Source organism: Aethalodelphis obliquidens, unplaced genomic scaffold (assembly GCF_003676395.1).
Source record: "Aethalodelphis obliquidens isolate GAN/ISIS:26980383/991018 unplaced genomic scaffold, ASM367639v1 scaffold80, whole genome shotgun sequence".
Classification (NCBI taxonomy): Eukaryota; Metazoa; Chordata; class Mammalia; order Artiodactyla; family Delphinidae; genus Aethalodelphis; species Aethalodelphis obliquidens.
In genome coordinates, this window is record NW_020838024.1 from 2,857,605 (window position 1) to 2,876,206 (window position 18,602).

The 18,602-nt window shown below is 38.6% G+C and overlaps 1 protein-coding gene across 2 annotated transcripts in view; it reads right to left on the reverse strand.

Annotated features, from left to right (window-relative positions):
• IL7R (interleukin 7 receptor) overlaps positions 1 to 16,108 on the reverse strand; it is a 29,264-nt gene extending 13,156 nt beyond the window's left edge. The window contains exons 1-2 of one of the 2 annotated variants that reach the window (XM_027092660.1): positions 15,973 to 16,108; positions 11,463 to 11,601 (exon numbers count right to left, since the gene is read on the reverse strand). In XM_027092660.1, the coding sequence (XP_026948461.1) occupies positions 11,463 to 11,601; positions 15,973 to 16,054 (221 nt within the window). In that variant the 5' untranslated portion in view covers positions 16,055 to 16,108. The remainder of the gene's footprint in view (positions 1 to 11,462; positions 11,602 to 15,972) is intronic. The other variant, XM_027092661.1, reaches the window with a different exon arrangement.
• Positions 16,109 to 18,602: the final 2,494 nt, after the last annotated feature.

Consider the following 18,602-nt stretch of genomic DNA (forward strand, 5'->3'; position numbering starts at 1 on the left):
TCAGGCATTAGATGCAATTGAACCTGAAATAGTTAAAGCATGTTCATGAAAATAATGGAAAATTCTTATCTTGTAATAACTGATTGTTAGAAGATAAGTACTTTCTTTAGGTGGGAAGGTAATTTCTTTTCTTGATATCCTGCAGGAATAAATTGAAAAAATAAAGCCTGTAAAGAAATAGTGACCAAAAAAGGGTTAAAGGAAATAATAAAATAGTCTAAAGGATTATATACATAAAACCATATACACTTAATGGGTAATTTGGGAATTTTCATAGGTAATTTTGGCTGAGTTCCACTTTTAACTCATTAACAGACTTTAAAATCAACCCTTCTCCCCATGTTCCTTAGATTAAATGTTCTAGGAATTGAATTCTGTCACTTCTCTGACCTCCTATTCCCAATTAAAATCAGGCTTTCAGGAAACTGAAGAAAAAAGAATGTTGCCTACTATGCGACCACATCAAAAGCTCCAAATTGTACTCTTTAAAAAAAATTCCTATTTTAAAAAGAAAGTATGTTTTAGTTCCAGTAGTGGCAGAGTAGCTTATATCACACTAACCATCAACATATGACTACCAAAAACTTTGAGCAAGATATTTTTGAAAATACTATTTAAAAGCATTGGAGAAGAACCAAAAGCAGGCAGACACTAGGGGAATTTAATTCTTTAGAAAAGGGTGGATTAGATCCTTGTTTCTAGGTTGTATTTTTTTTTCGGTACGCGGGCTTCTCACTGTTGTGGCCTCTCCCGTTGCGGAGTACAGGATCAGAATGCGCAGGCTCAGCGGCCATGGCTCACGGGCCCAGACACTCTGCGGCATGTGGGATCCTCCTGGACCGGGGTACGAACCCGTGTCCCCTGCATCGGCAGGCGGACTCTCAACCACTGCGCCACCAGGGAAGCTCTTGTTTTGTTTTATCTGAAGGCACTTCTCAGGTCACATTATGATGGGCATTTAGAATCTAACAGAAGGCCACAGTTTTACTGTCTTGAGAAGTTAGAGGACAGAGTTTCGGTTGGCCTGAGTGGCTGGGTATTTTTAAGGGAGAAAAGCCTAGAAATGAGGAAACTTTAGACATAGAAGACACAAAGTCTGCATATAAACTCTGCTTAAATTATTATATGTCCCCTTAATTGTGCAGATGTGGAGGAAAATCCAAGGAAACCATGGCAATAGCTAGATGGCTCTAGAAGGAACTAAGAAGATATTTTTGGTGCTGCCTCAAAAGAAGAATTTGGAGATTAATCCAGCCAAGTTAACTGAGTAACAGAGTTAAAATTAACACTTGCCAGAGGAAGTTATCAGAATCCAATCAATCAATCAATCAACAAAGCACCCTATTATCCATAGTGTCCTTCCTACATTCAAAAGCTGCTACAAAAGAGCAGAAATAGAAAAATGTGACAAATGATGAAGATAAAAAGCAGTCAATGGAAACTGACGCCAAGAGGACCTGGATGTTGGAACTAGCAGAAAAGAACTTTTCAACAGCTTTTATAAATATGTTAAGCAAAATATGGTCATAATTATTGAATGAATGCAGAATCTTAGTCGAGAAGTGGAAACTACAAAAGAGAACAAAATGAAAATACTATAACTGACAAGTACAAATTTAAAGTTTTAAAAAATGTACTGAATGTATGGGATGGACTTAATAGCAGATAGAAGAAGGCAGAAGAAAAGGTTGGTGAAGCTGAAGATAGATCAATAGAAATTATTTAATCTAAAACAACAGAAAAAGTCTTATTGACCTGTGGGACAATATCAAGGGGATAAATAAATATGCAATTAGAGTTCCAGAACAAAAAGAAAGAATTTGGCTAAAAAATATTTAAAGAAATAATGTTCTCAAATTTCCCAAATGTAGCAAAAAATATCAACTTTTAGGTTTAAAAAACTCAGCCAATCCAAGCAGGATAAATACAAAGGAAACCACACCTAGGTACATCATAGTCAAATGGCTGAAAAGCAAAGGCAAATAAGAAATCTTGAAAGCATCCAGAGAAAAGTATCACTTCTCATCAGAAATTATGTGAATGAGAAGACACTGGAATAATATATTTAAAACTCTGGAAGGGGAAAAACATGTCCACTTTGAATCCTTACACTACAAAATATTCTTCAATAATGAAGGCAAAATAAGGATATTTCCAGCTATATAAAAATTGAGATAATTTGTTTTAGGAAGTACTTTAGACCAAAGGGAGATAATAATAGGTGGAATTTCAGATCTACAGGAAGCAATTAGGTTTACCAGAATAAATAAAGAAGCCAATACATATTTTCTTCTCTTAAATTCTTTAAAGATAAAGATTGTTTAAAGCAAATACTGTAGCGTTATTGTGGCATTTACAGTATATGTAGGGACTTCCCTGGTGGCACAGTGGTTAAGCATCTGCCTACCAATGCAGGGGACAAAGATTGGGCTCTAGTCTGGGAAGATCCCACCTGCTGTGGAGCAACTAAGCTCGTGAGCCACAACTACTGAGCCTGTGCTCTAGAGCCCACGAGCCACAACTACTGAACCCATGTGGCACAACTACTGCAGCCCACGCGCCTAGAGCCCATGCTCCGCAACAAGAGAGGCCACTGCAACGAGAAGCCTGCACACCGCAATGAAGAGTAGCCCCCGCTCTCCACAACTAGAGAAAGTCCATGCACAGCAACGAAGACCCCATGCAGCCAAAAAAAGCCCCCCAAAACCCAATATATGTAGATATAAAACATATGACAGTAGTACAAAGGGTAGAATGTGATAACTATATATATAACTATATAATGTACAACTATATTGTTGCAAGTTTCTTATATTTTACATGAACTAGTACATTAACTCTAAGCAAACTCTAAGAAATGGTTGAATATTGCAACAGTTAGAGTAATCTAAAAAGAAATAGTGCCCAAAAGTGAAAATAAGGAAGAAATTAAATGTTTCAATAGTTCCCTTTCTTTCAAAGAAGTTCAATTTATTATTAATAAGCTTTCCTACAAAGAAAACTTTATGCCCAGATAAAGCTAGTGAATTCTATCATATATATACAAAATAGTGCCACTCCTACACAAATTCTTTCAGAAAATAGAGGAGAAATGAACGCCTCCCAACTTATTTTATGAAGTTAGCTCAAATCTGGTACAGAAAGCTGGCAAAAATATTACAGAAAAGAAATTTACAAATTAATGTTCCTCAAGAAAATGTTAATACATTGATATTAACACATAATGATAAAGTGGGATGCATGCAGGAAATCAAGGTAGGTTCAACAATCAAAGATCAATCAATACAATTCACCACATGAACAGAATAAAAGGCATAAATAATCTGATCAACTCAAGTGATTAGAAAAAGCATATGACAAAATTCAACATCCATTTATGATAAAACTCTCAGCAGACACATCCTCAACCTGATAAAAGGCATTTACAAAAGGTCTATAGTTAATAACATACCTAATGGTGAACTAGTGAACAGTTTTCTCCTAAGGTAAAGACAAGGCAGGAATATCTATTTTTCACAGCTTTTATTCAACAGTGCACTGGAGGTTCTAGCCGGTGCATAAGGCAAGAGAAACAAATAAAAATCACCAGTTTGAAAAGAAAGAAAATAAGACTTTCTTTACTTGCAGACATGTTTGTTCACATGGAAAACTATAAAGGCTCTCCAACACAATCACAGGAACGAATATAGTGAATTCACTAAGGTCGGTATACAAAAGTCAATTATATTTCTATAGACTAGTGTCCAAAAATTGGAAAATAAATTTAAAAAGTAATAGCTCCACTTATGATAGCAATAAAAACATAAAATGCTTAGAAATAAAATTAATAAAAGATGTTTAAGGCCTTTGCAATGGAAATTACAAAACATTCCTGAGAGGTATTAAAGGAGATCTAAATAAATAGAGAGCTGCATTCATGGATTAGCAAACTCAGTGCTGAAAAATGGAAATTTCCCCCAAATTGGTGTATGTAATTTTAATCAAAATCTCAGCAGGATTTAAAATAAGTCGACAAGCTGATTCCAAAATTTATGTGGAGGGCTTCCCTGGTGGCGCAGTGGTTGAGCGGCCGCCTGCCGATGCAGGGGACATGGGTTCGTGCCCCGGTCCGGGAAGATCCCACATGCCGTGGAGCGGCTGGGCCCGTGAGCCATGGCCGCTGTGTCTACGCGTCTGGAGCCTGTGCTCCGCAACGGGAGAGGCCACAACAGTGAGAGGCCCGCGTACCGCAAAAAAAAAAAAAAAAAAAAAAAAAAAATTTATGTGGAAACCCAAAGAACTCAGAATAGTCAAAACAACTTTGAAAAAAGTAGAACAAATAAGGAGGACACAGAGCACTTGATTTCAAACTTACTATAAGGTTATGATAATCAAGACAGTTTGGCATTGGCACAATGACAGAAATATTAATCAATGGAAAACATAGAGTGTTCAGAAATAGACTCATACACATAAGGTTACTTGATTTTAAAACATGCACTCAATCAATTCAATGGAAATAAATCTTTTCAGCAAGTTGTCCTGAAACAACTGAGCAAATGTGTGGAAAATATGAACCTCAATCTCACAAAAATTAATTGGGTATGGAGTGTAGCTCTAAATTTAAAGATTAAAACTGTAAACTGTTTAGAAGAAAACATAAGAAAATATCCTCCTAGATTTGAGTGTAGACAGACAGTCATCACACAAAAAACACTAAACATAAAAGAGAAAAATGAAATACATTGGACTTCATCAAAACGAAAACCTCCTGCTTATTAAAATGTCATTAATAAAATGAAATGGCAAGCTACAGACTAGCAGAAAATAGTTGTAGTACATATATCTAACATCAGAATTGTATCCAGAACATATAAAGAATTCACATCCATCAATAATAAAAGGACAAATAATTCAATGAAAAAAGACAAAAGACTTTAACAGATACTTGGCAAAAGAAGACATACAAATGGCCAGCTGTACCTGAAAAGCTGGCCAACGTTATTTGTTATTTGAGAAATGTAAATAAAATCATGACATACACTTTCAAAGCCAAATATTGGAAATGATGTGTAGCTCTCATACATTGCTGGTAGTAGAATGGTATAACTACTTCGGAAAACTTGTTGGGTAGTTTCTTATAAAGTTAAATACACACCTACCCTGTGATACAGTAATTCACTCTGGGGTTTTTACCTCAGAGAAATGAAAATATGTACCAACAAACTGATTTGTATAAGAATGTTAATAGTAACTAAAAAGAATAGCCTCAAACTTGAAAAAACTCAAACATCCATCAAGAAAGGATTAAACATTTATGATATATTTGAACAGTGGAATTAATATGCAGCAACTGAAAAGATGAGCTATGAGATAAACATCAACATAGATAAATCTCTAAAACATTTTGTTGTGTGAAAGAAGTCAGACAGAAAAGAGTGAGTAGTGTGTTATTTCATTTATGAGAATCATCAGAAACCGGCAAAACCAAAGGGTGATAGATTTCAGAACTGTGATTGCTCACAGGAGATGAGGAAAGACTGGAAGGGGACCTGAGGCATCCTTCTAGGGTGAAAGAAAAGTTCTGTATCTCAACTGAGGTGATGGCAACATGTCAAATATGTTTCTCAAAACTCATTTAATGGACTTCCCTGGTGGCGCAGTTGTTGAGAATCCACCTGCCAATGCAGGGAACATGGGTTTGATCCCTGGTCTGGGAAGATCCCACATGCTGCGGAGCAACTAAGACCGTGTGCCACAACTACTGAGCCTGCACTCTAGAGCCCGCGAGCCACAACTACTGAAGCCCTCGTGCCTAAAGCCTGTGCTTCGCAACGAGAAGCCACCGCAATGAGAAGCCCGTGCACCGCAACGAAGAGTAGCTCCCGCTCGCCGCAACTAGAGAAAGCCCGTGCACAGCAATGAAGACCCAACGCAGTCAAAAAAAAAAAAAAAAAAGAAAGAAAAATAATAAAAAAAAAAAAAGATTAAAAAAAAGAAGAATTATTTAAAAAAAAAAAAAAAAAAACTCACTTAATATCTGTACATTTTACCATAGGTAAACTTTACCCCCGAATGAATGGTAATCCAAAAAGAAAGTGAAGTTAAATTAATAAACCACATAAACAATAAGGAAGTAAAGCAGAATATGTATTCTTACTGTAAAAATAAACAGTGCAGAGTAAAAGTAAAATTACTCATTTCTTTCCTTCAACCCTCTATTTAATTCACATCTCCTGTGATAACCATGATTACCAGTTTGTTTTTCCTACATGGTCTTTAAATCCAGCCAGATAGCCAAAAAAAGAGGCATAGTTGGGTCAAATTGCAAGTGAGGATTGTGGAAGAAAAAAGTTTGCTTTCCATGAAGAGAATTCTTCTCATTAATCAGATTTTAAAAAAAATTATAGGGAGTATAGTCTAAAAAGGTCACCTACTTCCAACAACCAAGAATGTGTGTTGGTTTTCTATGGTGAGTTGGATGTGTGTGCCCTCTTCTGTGCATGTGCGCATGTGAGCCCTTTCCAGGATCATTCCTGAAGTCTGAGCAGAAGGAACATGTCTGTATGGCTTGAGGCGAGGTGGGCATGGAGTTAAAATCTGAGGAGAATGCCTCAGCTTTACGTGAAGAACCTCTCACCTTTGGGCTGCTGTGGTCTTTGTGGTTAAGCTCTTGTAGTCATGAAAACGTAAGACTGATGAATAAATTTTAAGTTTAATAATTGGCTAAAAATATTTATTGTTTGTGGGAAATTCCTTAAAATTTTCCCCCCCAATATAGTTCTTTGTTAACTGTTATTTAGGGTATGCAGTTCTGGCTTTGAGTGTGTGTGTGTGTGTTGGAGTTTCTAGAGTATGCCCCTTGTTGGGCTACATGGGTTTTCCCATTTGGAGAAGAGTAAAAATAAAAAGCAAAATTTTAAGGTAAGCTGGATGGATACCAAGGAACAAACTTGAGAAGAGTGTCAGATGGAAAGTCAGATGGAAAGTTCTGAAGATGGCAACACTGTCATGGTTTGATGAGTAAGGATGGAAGAGGAGAACTGGGTCAGGATCCCATTTCTGAACTTCAGGTAAATGTGCTATGGAGGAATTAGAAGGAAATGGCTTTTGGTTCAATCATTGAGTTTAGGATATATTTGTAAGTAAAGCATGTGTGGAATATTCCATTGCAGATCCTTAACATGTAGCAAGGTCCTGGTACTCTTGGACATTTAAGAAGAATCTAAAATGGTATTCTTAGTTCATTCCTGCTCTTCAGGGAGTGCAAGTAATGAGCAAGAAAAATAAAGGATCACCATATTGCTGTCTTGTGAGCCTAGGCATCCTTTTATGGGGTCTGAGCTCTAGGAGCTGCCCTATGTGGAGGGGAAGCTGCACCGGAAGACTAAGAGACACCTGTGGTCTAGAACAGACAGCCTTGCTTTGTGCCACTAGCCCTGGCTTTAGGAGATTGGAGGAAACTCTGTGTCCCCCCATGAGTGGCTCAACTCAATTCAGTCCAATTCATTTCAATTCACTTAATTAAATTAAAACAGCTTACTTGGTTGTTAACTGTGTATTGCTAGGACTGGGAATGTTCTGGGATTTCACTGGCCAACACAATAGCCATAACCCCACATGTGGATGTTGAACACTTGAAATATGGCTCATCCAAATTGAGATGTGCTCTAGATATGAAATACCAGATTCTGAAGATGTAGAATGCAAAAGAGTGTAAAATAGCTCATGAATATTTTTTTTCACACAGATTATAGGTTGAAATGATAATATTTTGGCAATATTACATTAAATAAAATATTAAAATTAATTTTCACCTATTTCTTTTTTTTAAATGAGGCTACTAGGAAAGTTTAAATTACGTATATCGCTCACACATTTGTGGATTACATTGTATTTCTGTTGGATAGAGCTGTTCTAGGGTATTTTGGTGAAGAGATCACTACAAGTACCCAAGTAGTACCATACGCTAGCAAATTTGGCCCTGTAGGAGCTTCCTAAGGGACATCAAACCTAAGCCACTCACACAAATTCCTTTGTTCTGAAAACAGGGCGAGACTGCTTGGGACCACTGCACCTGATTCTTCACCCCAATGCCACCTTCCTAAGCCTCCTGCAATCGTGGGGAGTTTAGAGTGATAAATACATTTCTCTTGTTGGTGCAAACAGATATTTACATGGAAATACTAAAAACAACCATAGATTTTATTCCTCATTTGGCCCTAAAAGACAGAATCTTCTCAAAAGTATTAAACACCTTTGAAAGTTGGTATGGATTACTGTAGAAAGGACTAAATTAAAAACACTTGACAGATATTGCTAGTTAAGTCAGGAGCATGAAGTAGATTTGGCAGGATGCAGCCTGTGATGTTGGTGGTAATTGATGAAAACAAAAAAATGACATATTTGAAGTGGTATCTGTAGGCGGTACCCGGGAGTGACTGTGGTGCCCCAAGAATGTGGAACTAAAGGAAATATAATTACCTTCTGAGCTGAATATGAAAGTTATGCAGACACCTAAAAAGCAGGGTCCCACATTTACATGCCTGTGGTGTCCACGTGGGTAATAGAAATGAGAAAAGGGAGCCCAACTTCAGGACTGAGATTTAATTCCCCATCTATAGAAGCAATCAGAATTTTGTTCAGCTAATTTTTGCTGTCTAGGCCCAGCATGACTAAATCTGATTTTTAAAGAGATACATAGATTTTTAAATGATGGCCACTAAATTTAGAAAAATTAACACTTTGAGATATGAATCAAATTAACTCTGGTCTTAAAAACAACGAACACATTTCCTTTGTTTTGCTGTATTTACGGAACCTTTGGATCACATTTTTAATGAAAATCTGACGACACTGAGAGAATTAAGTACCATTTATAGGCACTGACCATAAGCCAGACACTAAACCTTCTACCCCAGTGCAAGGTGATCATTAGGATCAGAGCTTAAATGACTCCCCGGGTCACAGAGCTACTGCCGCTACTGGGATTCCAAACTCCCTGCCTGTTTCTAGCGCCTCTGCTTTGTCACTCCAGGTACCTGGGAGCTGGTTAGGGTTCTGGTGAATGAAGAATTTCTAGATCCCCCAGTGAGAGTGGATTTATATTGATGTACAACCTACTGGCCCTCTCTTTCTCTCCTCCCCCCAAACACCTGAGCCGGGGGTGAACATTTGGGTCACTATGATAGTTGCATCTGTCCACGTAAAGTTGTCAACTGGAGTGCTGGCAATCCAACTCTGTGATTTTGGCTAATCCAAGTCCATCCCTGAGAGATGGAACTGCACACTGCACACTGAACACTAAGTAATGGGTTTCTGAGCCTGGGAGACTGGCGGCCAGATCAGGCAATGCTTGTTAGAAAACGTCCCTGGTGAGCCCTCTGGGAAACAATGCCTGCTTTCTATCAACAATCCCGCCTGTGTAATGACTTCAGCAGTACTCACAGTTTTCAATCATTTACAATTTCTTTCTTTATAAATTTATGTTCACAGAAAAAAAAAGCTCGAATAAAGCTAGTTTCATTGTGGAAAAGAAGCCCAACCAAAGCAGCAAGTACAGCACTCTATTCAAGTGGCTTTAACTTGAGCTACATCACTACTCTGAACCCAGGAGCTGCGCGAATCTCTCCCTCAAGGTGTGGATACCTTTGCGAAAATGGCTTTTCTCCAGAAGCACCTTAACTTACTAAGGGCTTCATACTTATACTTTCACACTGAAAACGTGTCTTAAAACAATCGCTTTCCAACAGAAATATCTGAACCCAACTGAAAAACCCAAACGGAGGCTATGGACAGGTTAAAATATGACAGGAGAAATCAAGAGACTTGTTAAAGGAAGCGGGAAAGTTTGTTCAAGTGGCCAAGGAAGTGGTCAAATACCATTGTGAATGAAAGTGGCAGCAGGTCAGCCTCAGCCTCCCCAAGAAAAACCACTGCAGTTCACCACCTGGCTGGCTGGAGAGCCCAAAGCAGACCTCTGTGTTGGAGAGGGTTTTGCCCACAAAAATGAGTGCATCTTTTTTTTTTTTTTTTTTACGGTACGCGGGCCTCTCACTGTCGTGGCCTCTCCCGTTGCGGAGCACAGGCTCCGGACGCGCAGGCTCAGCGGCCATGGCTCACGGGCCCAGCCGCTCCGCAGCATGTGGGATCTTCCCGGACTGGGGCACGAACCCATGTCCCCTGCATCGGCAGGCGGACTCTCAACCACTGCGCCACCAGGGAAGCCCTGAGTGCATCTTTTGAATGAGTTGTTCGGCTGCCTTAGTGGAGTCTAGTTGCTGCACAGATTCTGAACATTGTAGGTTCCTCTTCTCTTGATATATTTTATTCCTGGAAAGCATGTTATAGAAGTGAACTGACAGAGGCAGACTGAGAACACACTATGGAATTCAAGTCCAAGGTCATATTTATCCAATGACCATAGCAGAAGACACTTCATGAACAGATGTAGGGAATTAATGTAAGACGTGGGATTCAGGGCTTGTCTAGACTATATATTGTGGAGGATTGGCTGAGTGTCCACAGAATTTACGAAGCCCTCTTTTAGTACTGGTGGATCTTGACTTACTTTCCTTACTAGGCAACTAACTAAAATTAGGTCATCTGATATGAATTTGGAAATAGCCACAAGTCAGAATTTCACGGTCGAGTATTTTTTTCAAGTCATTAGAGATAGTAACCCTTGGCAACAAGAGATGATTTGTGAAAGAGGGAGAAGATAAAGTTCTGAGTTCTTTACCAAACCTACAAACCAGACACAGACTTTCTTTTTACCTTTTCTCAGAGGCTCCATGAAACCAAGAGCCACTTTATTTCTGTGGATTTTTGGAAAACTGGTTATTGAGAGTACCATCTGAAGTCAAACTGTGTCAAGGGGATGGCAGCTAAGTCTAGATTCATAGAGTTTTGACTTAATGCCTCTTTTTCATTCCTTATTACATACCAGATATGTCTTCTAATTAAATTATTAAAGTATTAAATTATTTAAGCACCACATCTCCCTATGAGGTGGTATATCTTATTTAATAGGTGAAGAAACTAAGGCATAGAAAAGTTATACAACTTACTCGAGATTAAAAAGCTAGTAAGTGCTCGTGTTGGGATTAGAAACCAGGCACCTGCCCTCAAGTGCAGCTTCAAGACACTACATTGTCTCATGTTGGGCAAAGAGCTTTTGGGGGATGAGTGTCCCAGAAGAACCAGAATTTAAATTCTGCCATGAAGTCAGGAGGGATGTGGGATCTCCTACATCCATACTATCATTTGGCTGTAGCAGCGGGACCTGAAAGATGAGCTCTTGGGAGTTGCTTTGCTTGAGTCTCTTGGTGAAGGACAAGGAGTTCCTGGAAGTTTTTGGAATTTATTCAATTATGATATTTGATAATTAACTCCCACACTCTCACCTTTGCAGCTGGTGCTGTACAGTATACGAAAGAGAGACAGAGGATTTCTAAGCACCCACTGAAGGCACCATTCCTTACCATATTTCAAATTCCATATTGGTGCTGTTGACGTCCGGGTCGTCAAATGCACAGGTCAGCAAGTGCTGGGATCCATCCACTTCCAGCTGACTGTAGCACGAGAATGAGTAGTCATCCATTTCTGCATCGTCAAAGTCTCCTGGGAAAGAACAAACCTACAGCTGTTAATGAAGCCAATAAGTGCATCCTTTTGAAATCTGGAGGGACTGATAAAATGGCAGCCTTCTGTGGTGGACATAAAGGAGTGATGGTTGTTTATCTAAAGAAGGAAAGCCCAAAGACGTAGACAAGAAATAGGATTTCAAACAAACAAAATCACAAAACCAAAACAAAACCTAATGAGCACAGATTTTTTTCTAATAGAAAAGAAGTCATCACAATTAGTAAACAGCCTCCTAAGATTTCTAAATATCTCTGCCATTGGGTTAGTGCATTGGAGGTCTAGAATGAGACACTAAACACACGCTTTCTCTTATATAGATGGGAATTTCTTTTGTTTGTATACATTTCAAATGAGATACTTTATTATTTATGTGCTACCTATTCTAGTCTTGGGCTTTATTACTAATCTTCAATTATTCCCTCCCAAGAATTTTTTTTGAATGAAAGAAGGTGATAGCTAACTTGCATTCAGAAGTTCACTTTTTTAAAATGGAAGCTTTCCCTTGCCTAAATAGGCATCCTAACTAAAAGTACCATTGATTATCTCCATTGTGTGAATATTTATATAGGGCAACTTGTCTTAAGCTACTAACTGAGGCAAACATGATTAGGAAAAATTACATGACATGAATCTTATAGATACTATTTCTGAGCTTATACAATCTTCTTTTAGAGATATTGCATTTTCTAGGTATTAGCAAAATTCTGGAAGTATGTGGGGAACCAGAATTTTTTTGCCACCACTTTTGGAAAGTATTGTCTGTCAGAGATAGTATTCGATTTCTTAAGCTGGGTTGAGGCCCTTAAGATTATATAGATATTTTGTGTGTATATTTTACAATATTTAATAGAGAAAACTATGCCAGCAAATAGACTCCAAGTGGGATCTGAGAAAATCCAGAGTAACCAAAGCCATTCTCAGGCTGAGTGTGAGCTATGATTGCTTCAAAATCCAATGATACTAGAAATTACTTTGGCCCATTGATACTAGAAAATAGATGCTCTAGGGCTTTAAATAGGATAGACAATATACTAAAAATCAAACCCCAGTTTAGTGTCCTGTAGGCCATGGGATTACAAGCAGCATCCACTTTACTTCAATAACCCATTAGTTCTATGGGAAAGTTACTAAAGCTGGTTGTGAGTGGATCAACCAGTTGAGAGAAAGGTCGGTTCAGTCAAAGTGACAAATCTCAAAAAGCCACATCTAGATAAGAGCTGTGTGCACTGCTCTTTCTGACTATACCTAGAACCCATCTGGCTCACAATTCTGCCACCAGCAAAGACTCCTTATGTAATTTCAGAAGAGTATGGCCCTCTTATTAATGACAATTTTAAATAATGAGGGGCAGCCCACCATTTAGGGCTCCCATTTCAAAACATATTCGTTCCTAATCTCATAGAGTGAGATCTAGTCCCCTAATTGCTGGCACATTTCTTGATGGAATGGTTCTGTGTGGTTTTAGCCTGCCCTTATATGGCAGTACTCATGCTCTCTTAATGTTTTCTCTTCTTTAGAACTTCCACCAATCTTGTACAACAGAACCTACATTACTATTTGGATTCAGACATTTGTGGATCATCTTTGACTCAAAAATTCTTCAACGTACAACGTAAGCCAGAGAGAGCAGAGTCTAGGAGATGCCGGGTATTAACAGAACAAAGCACTCCCACTATCCTTAACCATCCAATCTGGCAAAGTGAGCTTGCTGTATATTCTTATACATTTTATAAAGCAGTGGCCATTTACAATAGCCAAGACATGGAAGCAACCTAAATGTCCATTGACAGATGAATGGATAAAGAAGCGGTGGTATACATATACAATAGAATATTACTCCACCATAAAAAAGAAGGAAATAATGCCATTTGCAGCAGCATGGATGGACCTAGAGGTTAAGTAAGTCAGACAGAGAAAGACAAATATCATACGATATTGCTTACATGTGGAATCTAAAAACTGATACAAATGAACGTATTTACAAAACAGAAATAAATTCACAGACATAGAAAACAAACTTATGGTTACCAAAGGGGATAGTGGGAGGCGGAGGGAGATAAATTAGGAGTTTGGGATTAACATGTACACACTGCTATATATAAAGTAGGTAAATAACAAGGACCTACTGTATAGCACAGGGTACTATACTCAATATCTGATAGTAATCTACAGTGGAAAAGAACCTGAAAAAGAATATATATATATATATATATATATATATGTATGTATAACTGAATCACTTTGCTGTACACTTGAAACTAACACAACATTGTAAGTTAACTATACTTCAATAAATGAGAAAAAAAGCAGTGGTCGTACAATTAAAATGGTCATGTTTTGAGAAACAGCTCATTGGCTCTTTAGCAGATGTTACTGAGCCAAGTTGCTTAGTATACAAGAAAAATTCTCCTCAATAACCTGCAAAATCGCACGGCATTTTACAAAGAGAATGTTATACCTGCTCTAAGCTTAGCTAAGCATCATATACACAGTGGTTAAGACCTCTAGCACCAGAGCTGAACAGATGTGGGTTAAAATCCTGGCTATTCTACTGTGTAGCTGTGGTCTTCCATCAGGTTACTCGACCTTTCTAAGCTTCAGAGTTCTGATATTTAAATTCATGTTATCATGAGGAATCACTGAATAAATGTATACAAAGACTTCTTAGAACACAGTAAGCACTCAGTCAGGGTTAGCTACTTTATCACATTTTTTTGAGAAATAAGTAATGAAAGGGTAAAATAAGAATTCTAATTCTGAGAATGTACATGAAACATTTGGGCTTCCTTTGAAAAAGAGTTCTCTGTCAAAGATGTTATTATGACTATGGCTTTGAAATTACATAGAGCTTTTAACAGCGAGTTAACCTATTAATTTTTAAAAGCTTATTATAAAAATTAGGTTTTTCGAACTATGTATTATAGACAAGGCAGTGTGGTTTAAAAGCTTCCTACTGAAAGGGCTTAGTTGAGTAAAAGTCTAAATGGTTTGGATTTTTAAAAAGTATCCCTTTCTTCTCTTGATCACTCTTGTGGTTATCAGAGAACTAACTTATCTTTTAACAAACCACAGTTGATTATTCTGAATTCCTGACACTCCAAACCGGGAAGCATTTTGATGTAGTCATGTGGATGGGTGGTTACAAATCTCCTAAAAAAACCCTGAAATTTAAAAAGTTGAAGTGAAAACTCAGCTTTCAATTAAAATTGTTAATTTCTTTTCAAAATAATATGACCAGCAGGGAGAAATAGAAGGGATATACTATACTCCAAAGAGTAAGATTTATGCGTTACGTGCCAAGCATCTATCTACAGACACAAGACAACATTTACCATGAAATAATCATCATCTCCCACAAAGTGATTTTTTTACGGTCACACTGTGAAAAATGTCAACCCTCTGAAAAGTCCCTTAAAGAAAATATTCTAGGGATTTCCATCCTTAGAAATTACATAACTTAAGATATCCAAGCTGATTCATTAGACTGATGTGTTTGATATCTTCGTTAAGCAAACACTTTGTAAGTCTTAAAGTGAAAGCATTTAATTTTCAGGAGCAATCTGGTGGTCCAAGTTTCCAGGTGGCTCCTCTGGACTACTTCACCTTTGTGTATGGTTCAGTTGTAATTACAATAGATTTACAAAGTAGGCAGCATCTGCCTCTAGATACGAAGTATTTTAAGGATCCCAAAGATAATTATTATATGATGGTAAAATTGCTGACATGGAGATAGTTAAATGTATTTCAATGAGAACTCGCTCAGATCTTAACCCTATTCAGTTATTCACTAACAGTACCACACGATGCTACCAAAACTAAAGTATTTTGAAGAAATTTTCAAATGTTTGTTAAATGTGTACTATGTTCTAGGTGCTAGAGTAGGTGCTGAGGATATAGCAAAGGTAAGTGCAGACAAAGCTGTTGTTCTTGGATATTATTTTATCTTGAAAGTGAAGCTTTCAGAACCTTCTAAAAAGCTAAACAGAACAAAATGAGCTTCATTTCTTGACAAAGAAAAATTACCTTGAAGGTTCTCCAGCAAGCATAACCAGTGTGTCTCTGTGGGTGTTCTTTTTGTAAGAGCAGAGGCATTGACCGACATGTAAGATCCACACTGAGAGAGTCAAGTGCATCCCTTGACAATTCTAAGCCTTTACAAACCACTCACAGTGTTGTCCCCAGGCCCCCTGTCCTGCTGCTTAGAATGCACAAAACGACTGACTACATGGCAAGCCCTCAAACTCCCTCTAACCCAGTGCCCCACTTTGGTCTGTTAGGGATCTGAGCAACCTGAAACAGATGCTAGAGATCATCTGAAATCCTAAAGAAAAGTTAGAAATGACTCACCATTCTCTGCATAGCCACTTTCTCCAGAAACGGCTTGAAGTAAATAGAAAACCATACCCAAAGCAATACCTAGAGGTGTCATTCTGAGAGAGAAAGAGAGGAGAGAGCAGGCGCGTGAGCCTACGTGTAGGGAGGAATGAATGAGAGAGAGAGAGAGAGAGCAACTTAAATCTACAGCTTTAGGACTTTATACTTGTTTAACCACAGGGGGGAAGTATTGGGGGAAGTATAAACAGCAGAAAAGAAGGCAAGTGACAGAAACAGGAAGTGTGTGTAAAAGGAGTGTTGCTATAAGCAGAAGTGGAGGGAAGGAAGGGATGGAGCCTTTGAGATGCTTGTACCTCTTTGGTGTCCCTGGCAGCCCCCAAACATACTAGGCTTGTTTCAGACTTAAGGTGGTAGATTCAAATCCAGGTTCAAGCTAGCTTAGGCCCGCTTTAAAAGTATCATGAGACAAAAATCTAAACTGACAAACTTATCAGTGGCATGTCTGGGGTGAGTTTTGCTTTAAAGAAAGATTCTGCACTTAATGAGGTCATTTATTGCAGGTATATTTTAAATTGTCTACCTCTCATCTCAGAACATACACGCTAGAGAGTTCCACAAGCACAGTAACTATTCTGTTTTGTTCTTTGTGTATCCCTGGTGGTTACCGATGCCTCACCCGTCATAGTAGGCGTTCAAGAATTATTTGTTTAATTTAGGAGTTGGCAAGCTATGGCCTAGGGGCGAAATTTGGCCTACCACTTGTTTTCGTAAGTAAAGTTCTGTTGTAACGTGGCTGCTTTGGGGCTGCAAGAGCACAGTGAAGTCGCTGAGACAGAAACCGTACAGCACACAAAGTGTAAAATCTTCACCATCTAGCCCTTTACAGGAAAAGACCTCTTGTTTAAATAGTCTTCCCCATGTATGTAAAATGGGATTCTATTTGTGAAGATCTGATTGCCGCACTGCTTTGCAGTAACATACGGTACATGCAGACCACACTGGTACCTACTTATACGGGGCAGAAGCCTGAGACAATGACAGAGGTCACTCAGACTCTCCTTAACTAGTTTGTCCATCAAAATTGTCCCCAACATGGCCTCATGGTTAAAGCAGTGATATTTGTTAAGCCTGGCTGACTTTTTAGTAATTGTTGGATGTTCCCCCTTAAACCATCATTCACATTTGAAGGCACAGGTACATAGAGGTTCTGTCATCAACACACAGACAGGGCTCCTGAAGGGCATACTTCTTCTGCTCATGTCTTCTCACGGATAATCTAGCCCGGATTCTGGCCATGAAACACCACTGTCTTGATTCACCTTGGCTCTTTAAGAAAGAAGCCACTAGACTAGGATTATAAAGTGACAAGTACAGAGATGCTGAGTGGACAGTGACTTTTGAACTTCTGTTTAATTCACTGTTATTGGGTAAAATCGGTCCTATGGGCTTGTAAAAATGGCTATAGTAACCAAGATGAACAACATCTCCCCAAGTGTAAAACAGAGAGTCTTTGAAAGCTGCATAAGTTAGCTTGTCATCATTACAGTTACTGTGACAATCTCATAAGATGAGAAAAGAGGAGGTGGGGCATTTGTATCAGCCCCTGGAAGCCCCTCTTCAGGGTTGAGGCAGATCCGTGACAGATACGGGATGCCCTGTTTATAGTCACACTCTGGACTACAAGCTCAAGGAACATTTCAGAGCAAGAAGCCAACTGAATGGGACATAATCTACCTCCTCCACCTGTTGCATCTTTCACACATCTTCCAGACCAAAGAAACGGTGACAGTTTTGTGCCTCAAATAATAATTTGTGTTCTCGTCTCTGATTGTGTTTTGAATGCTCAGTTAGAAAATCATAAGCCTGATTCACAAAAATCAGTGTGTTTTGCGTCTTGAGCTGAATATCCTTTCAAGAAAGCTCTAATTATAAATTTCCATGAACTAAATAAGTCCTCAAAGAGAAATCACAAATCATATCCATCCACCAACACAGACCTCATGAACTGCTCACAGACTGTCACTCCACAGGTGAGTAACTGGGTCATGTCTCTTTAAATTCTCTTGTTTATCATTTAAGTGGACTATCATTTTGATTGTATCTCTTTCCTTTAGTTGTGAAGATGTAAAAGAACAAAGCCAAGACACAATATTTTGGTACAGCATGTGCTAGTTTGCTCAGGGGATTTCCACGGGTGTACTTACTCTCTTTGGGTGGGGCAGGAGTTGCTGAAGGACCTCAGAGAGGAACCTAGATTAAGTGTGGGGCGCTCAAAGAAATGAGAAGCCTCCTTAGTCCTTCTAGACATTCTGGGGAAACAATGGTACCTTCTCTACTTTCTCTACCCAGATCTTTGGAAGCTTAGAAAAGCTTCCTTACTCCACCTACCCCCCAAAAGGAGACACTTACTATATTGCCTTGTCATTATTGGCTACGGGAGAAGGGAGAGTGGAGAGATGAGAACAGCAGATGTGGAAAGATGCTCAAGGCACCTGAACCTCCAACTGTGGAATCAGGATCTGAGCAAAAAGCAGTCTTTGATGGGGCAACTTGATCAGAGCTTACATTTTCTCCTTCTCTTCTCTCATCATTTCTCCTCATCGCTACCTTTCTCTTCTTTCTGATGTCTTCCTTTAGCTTCT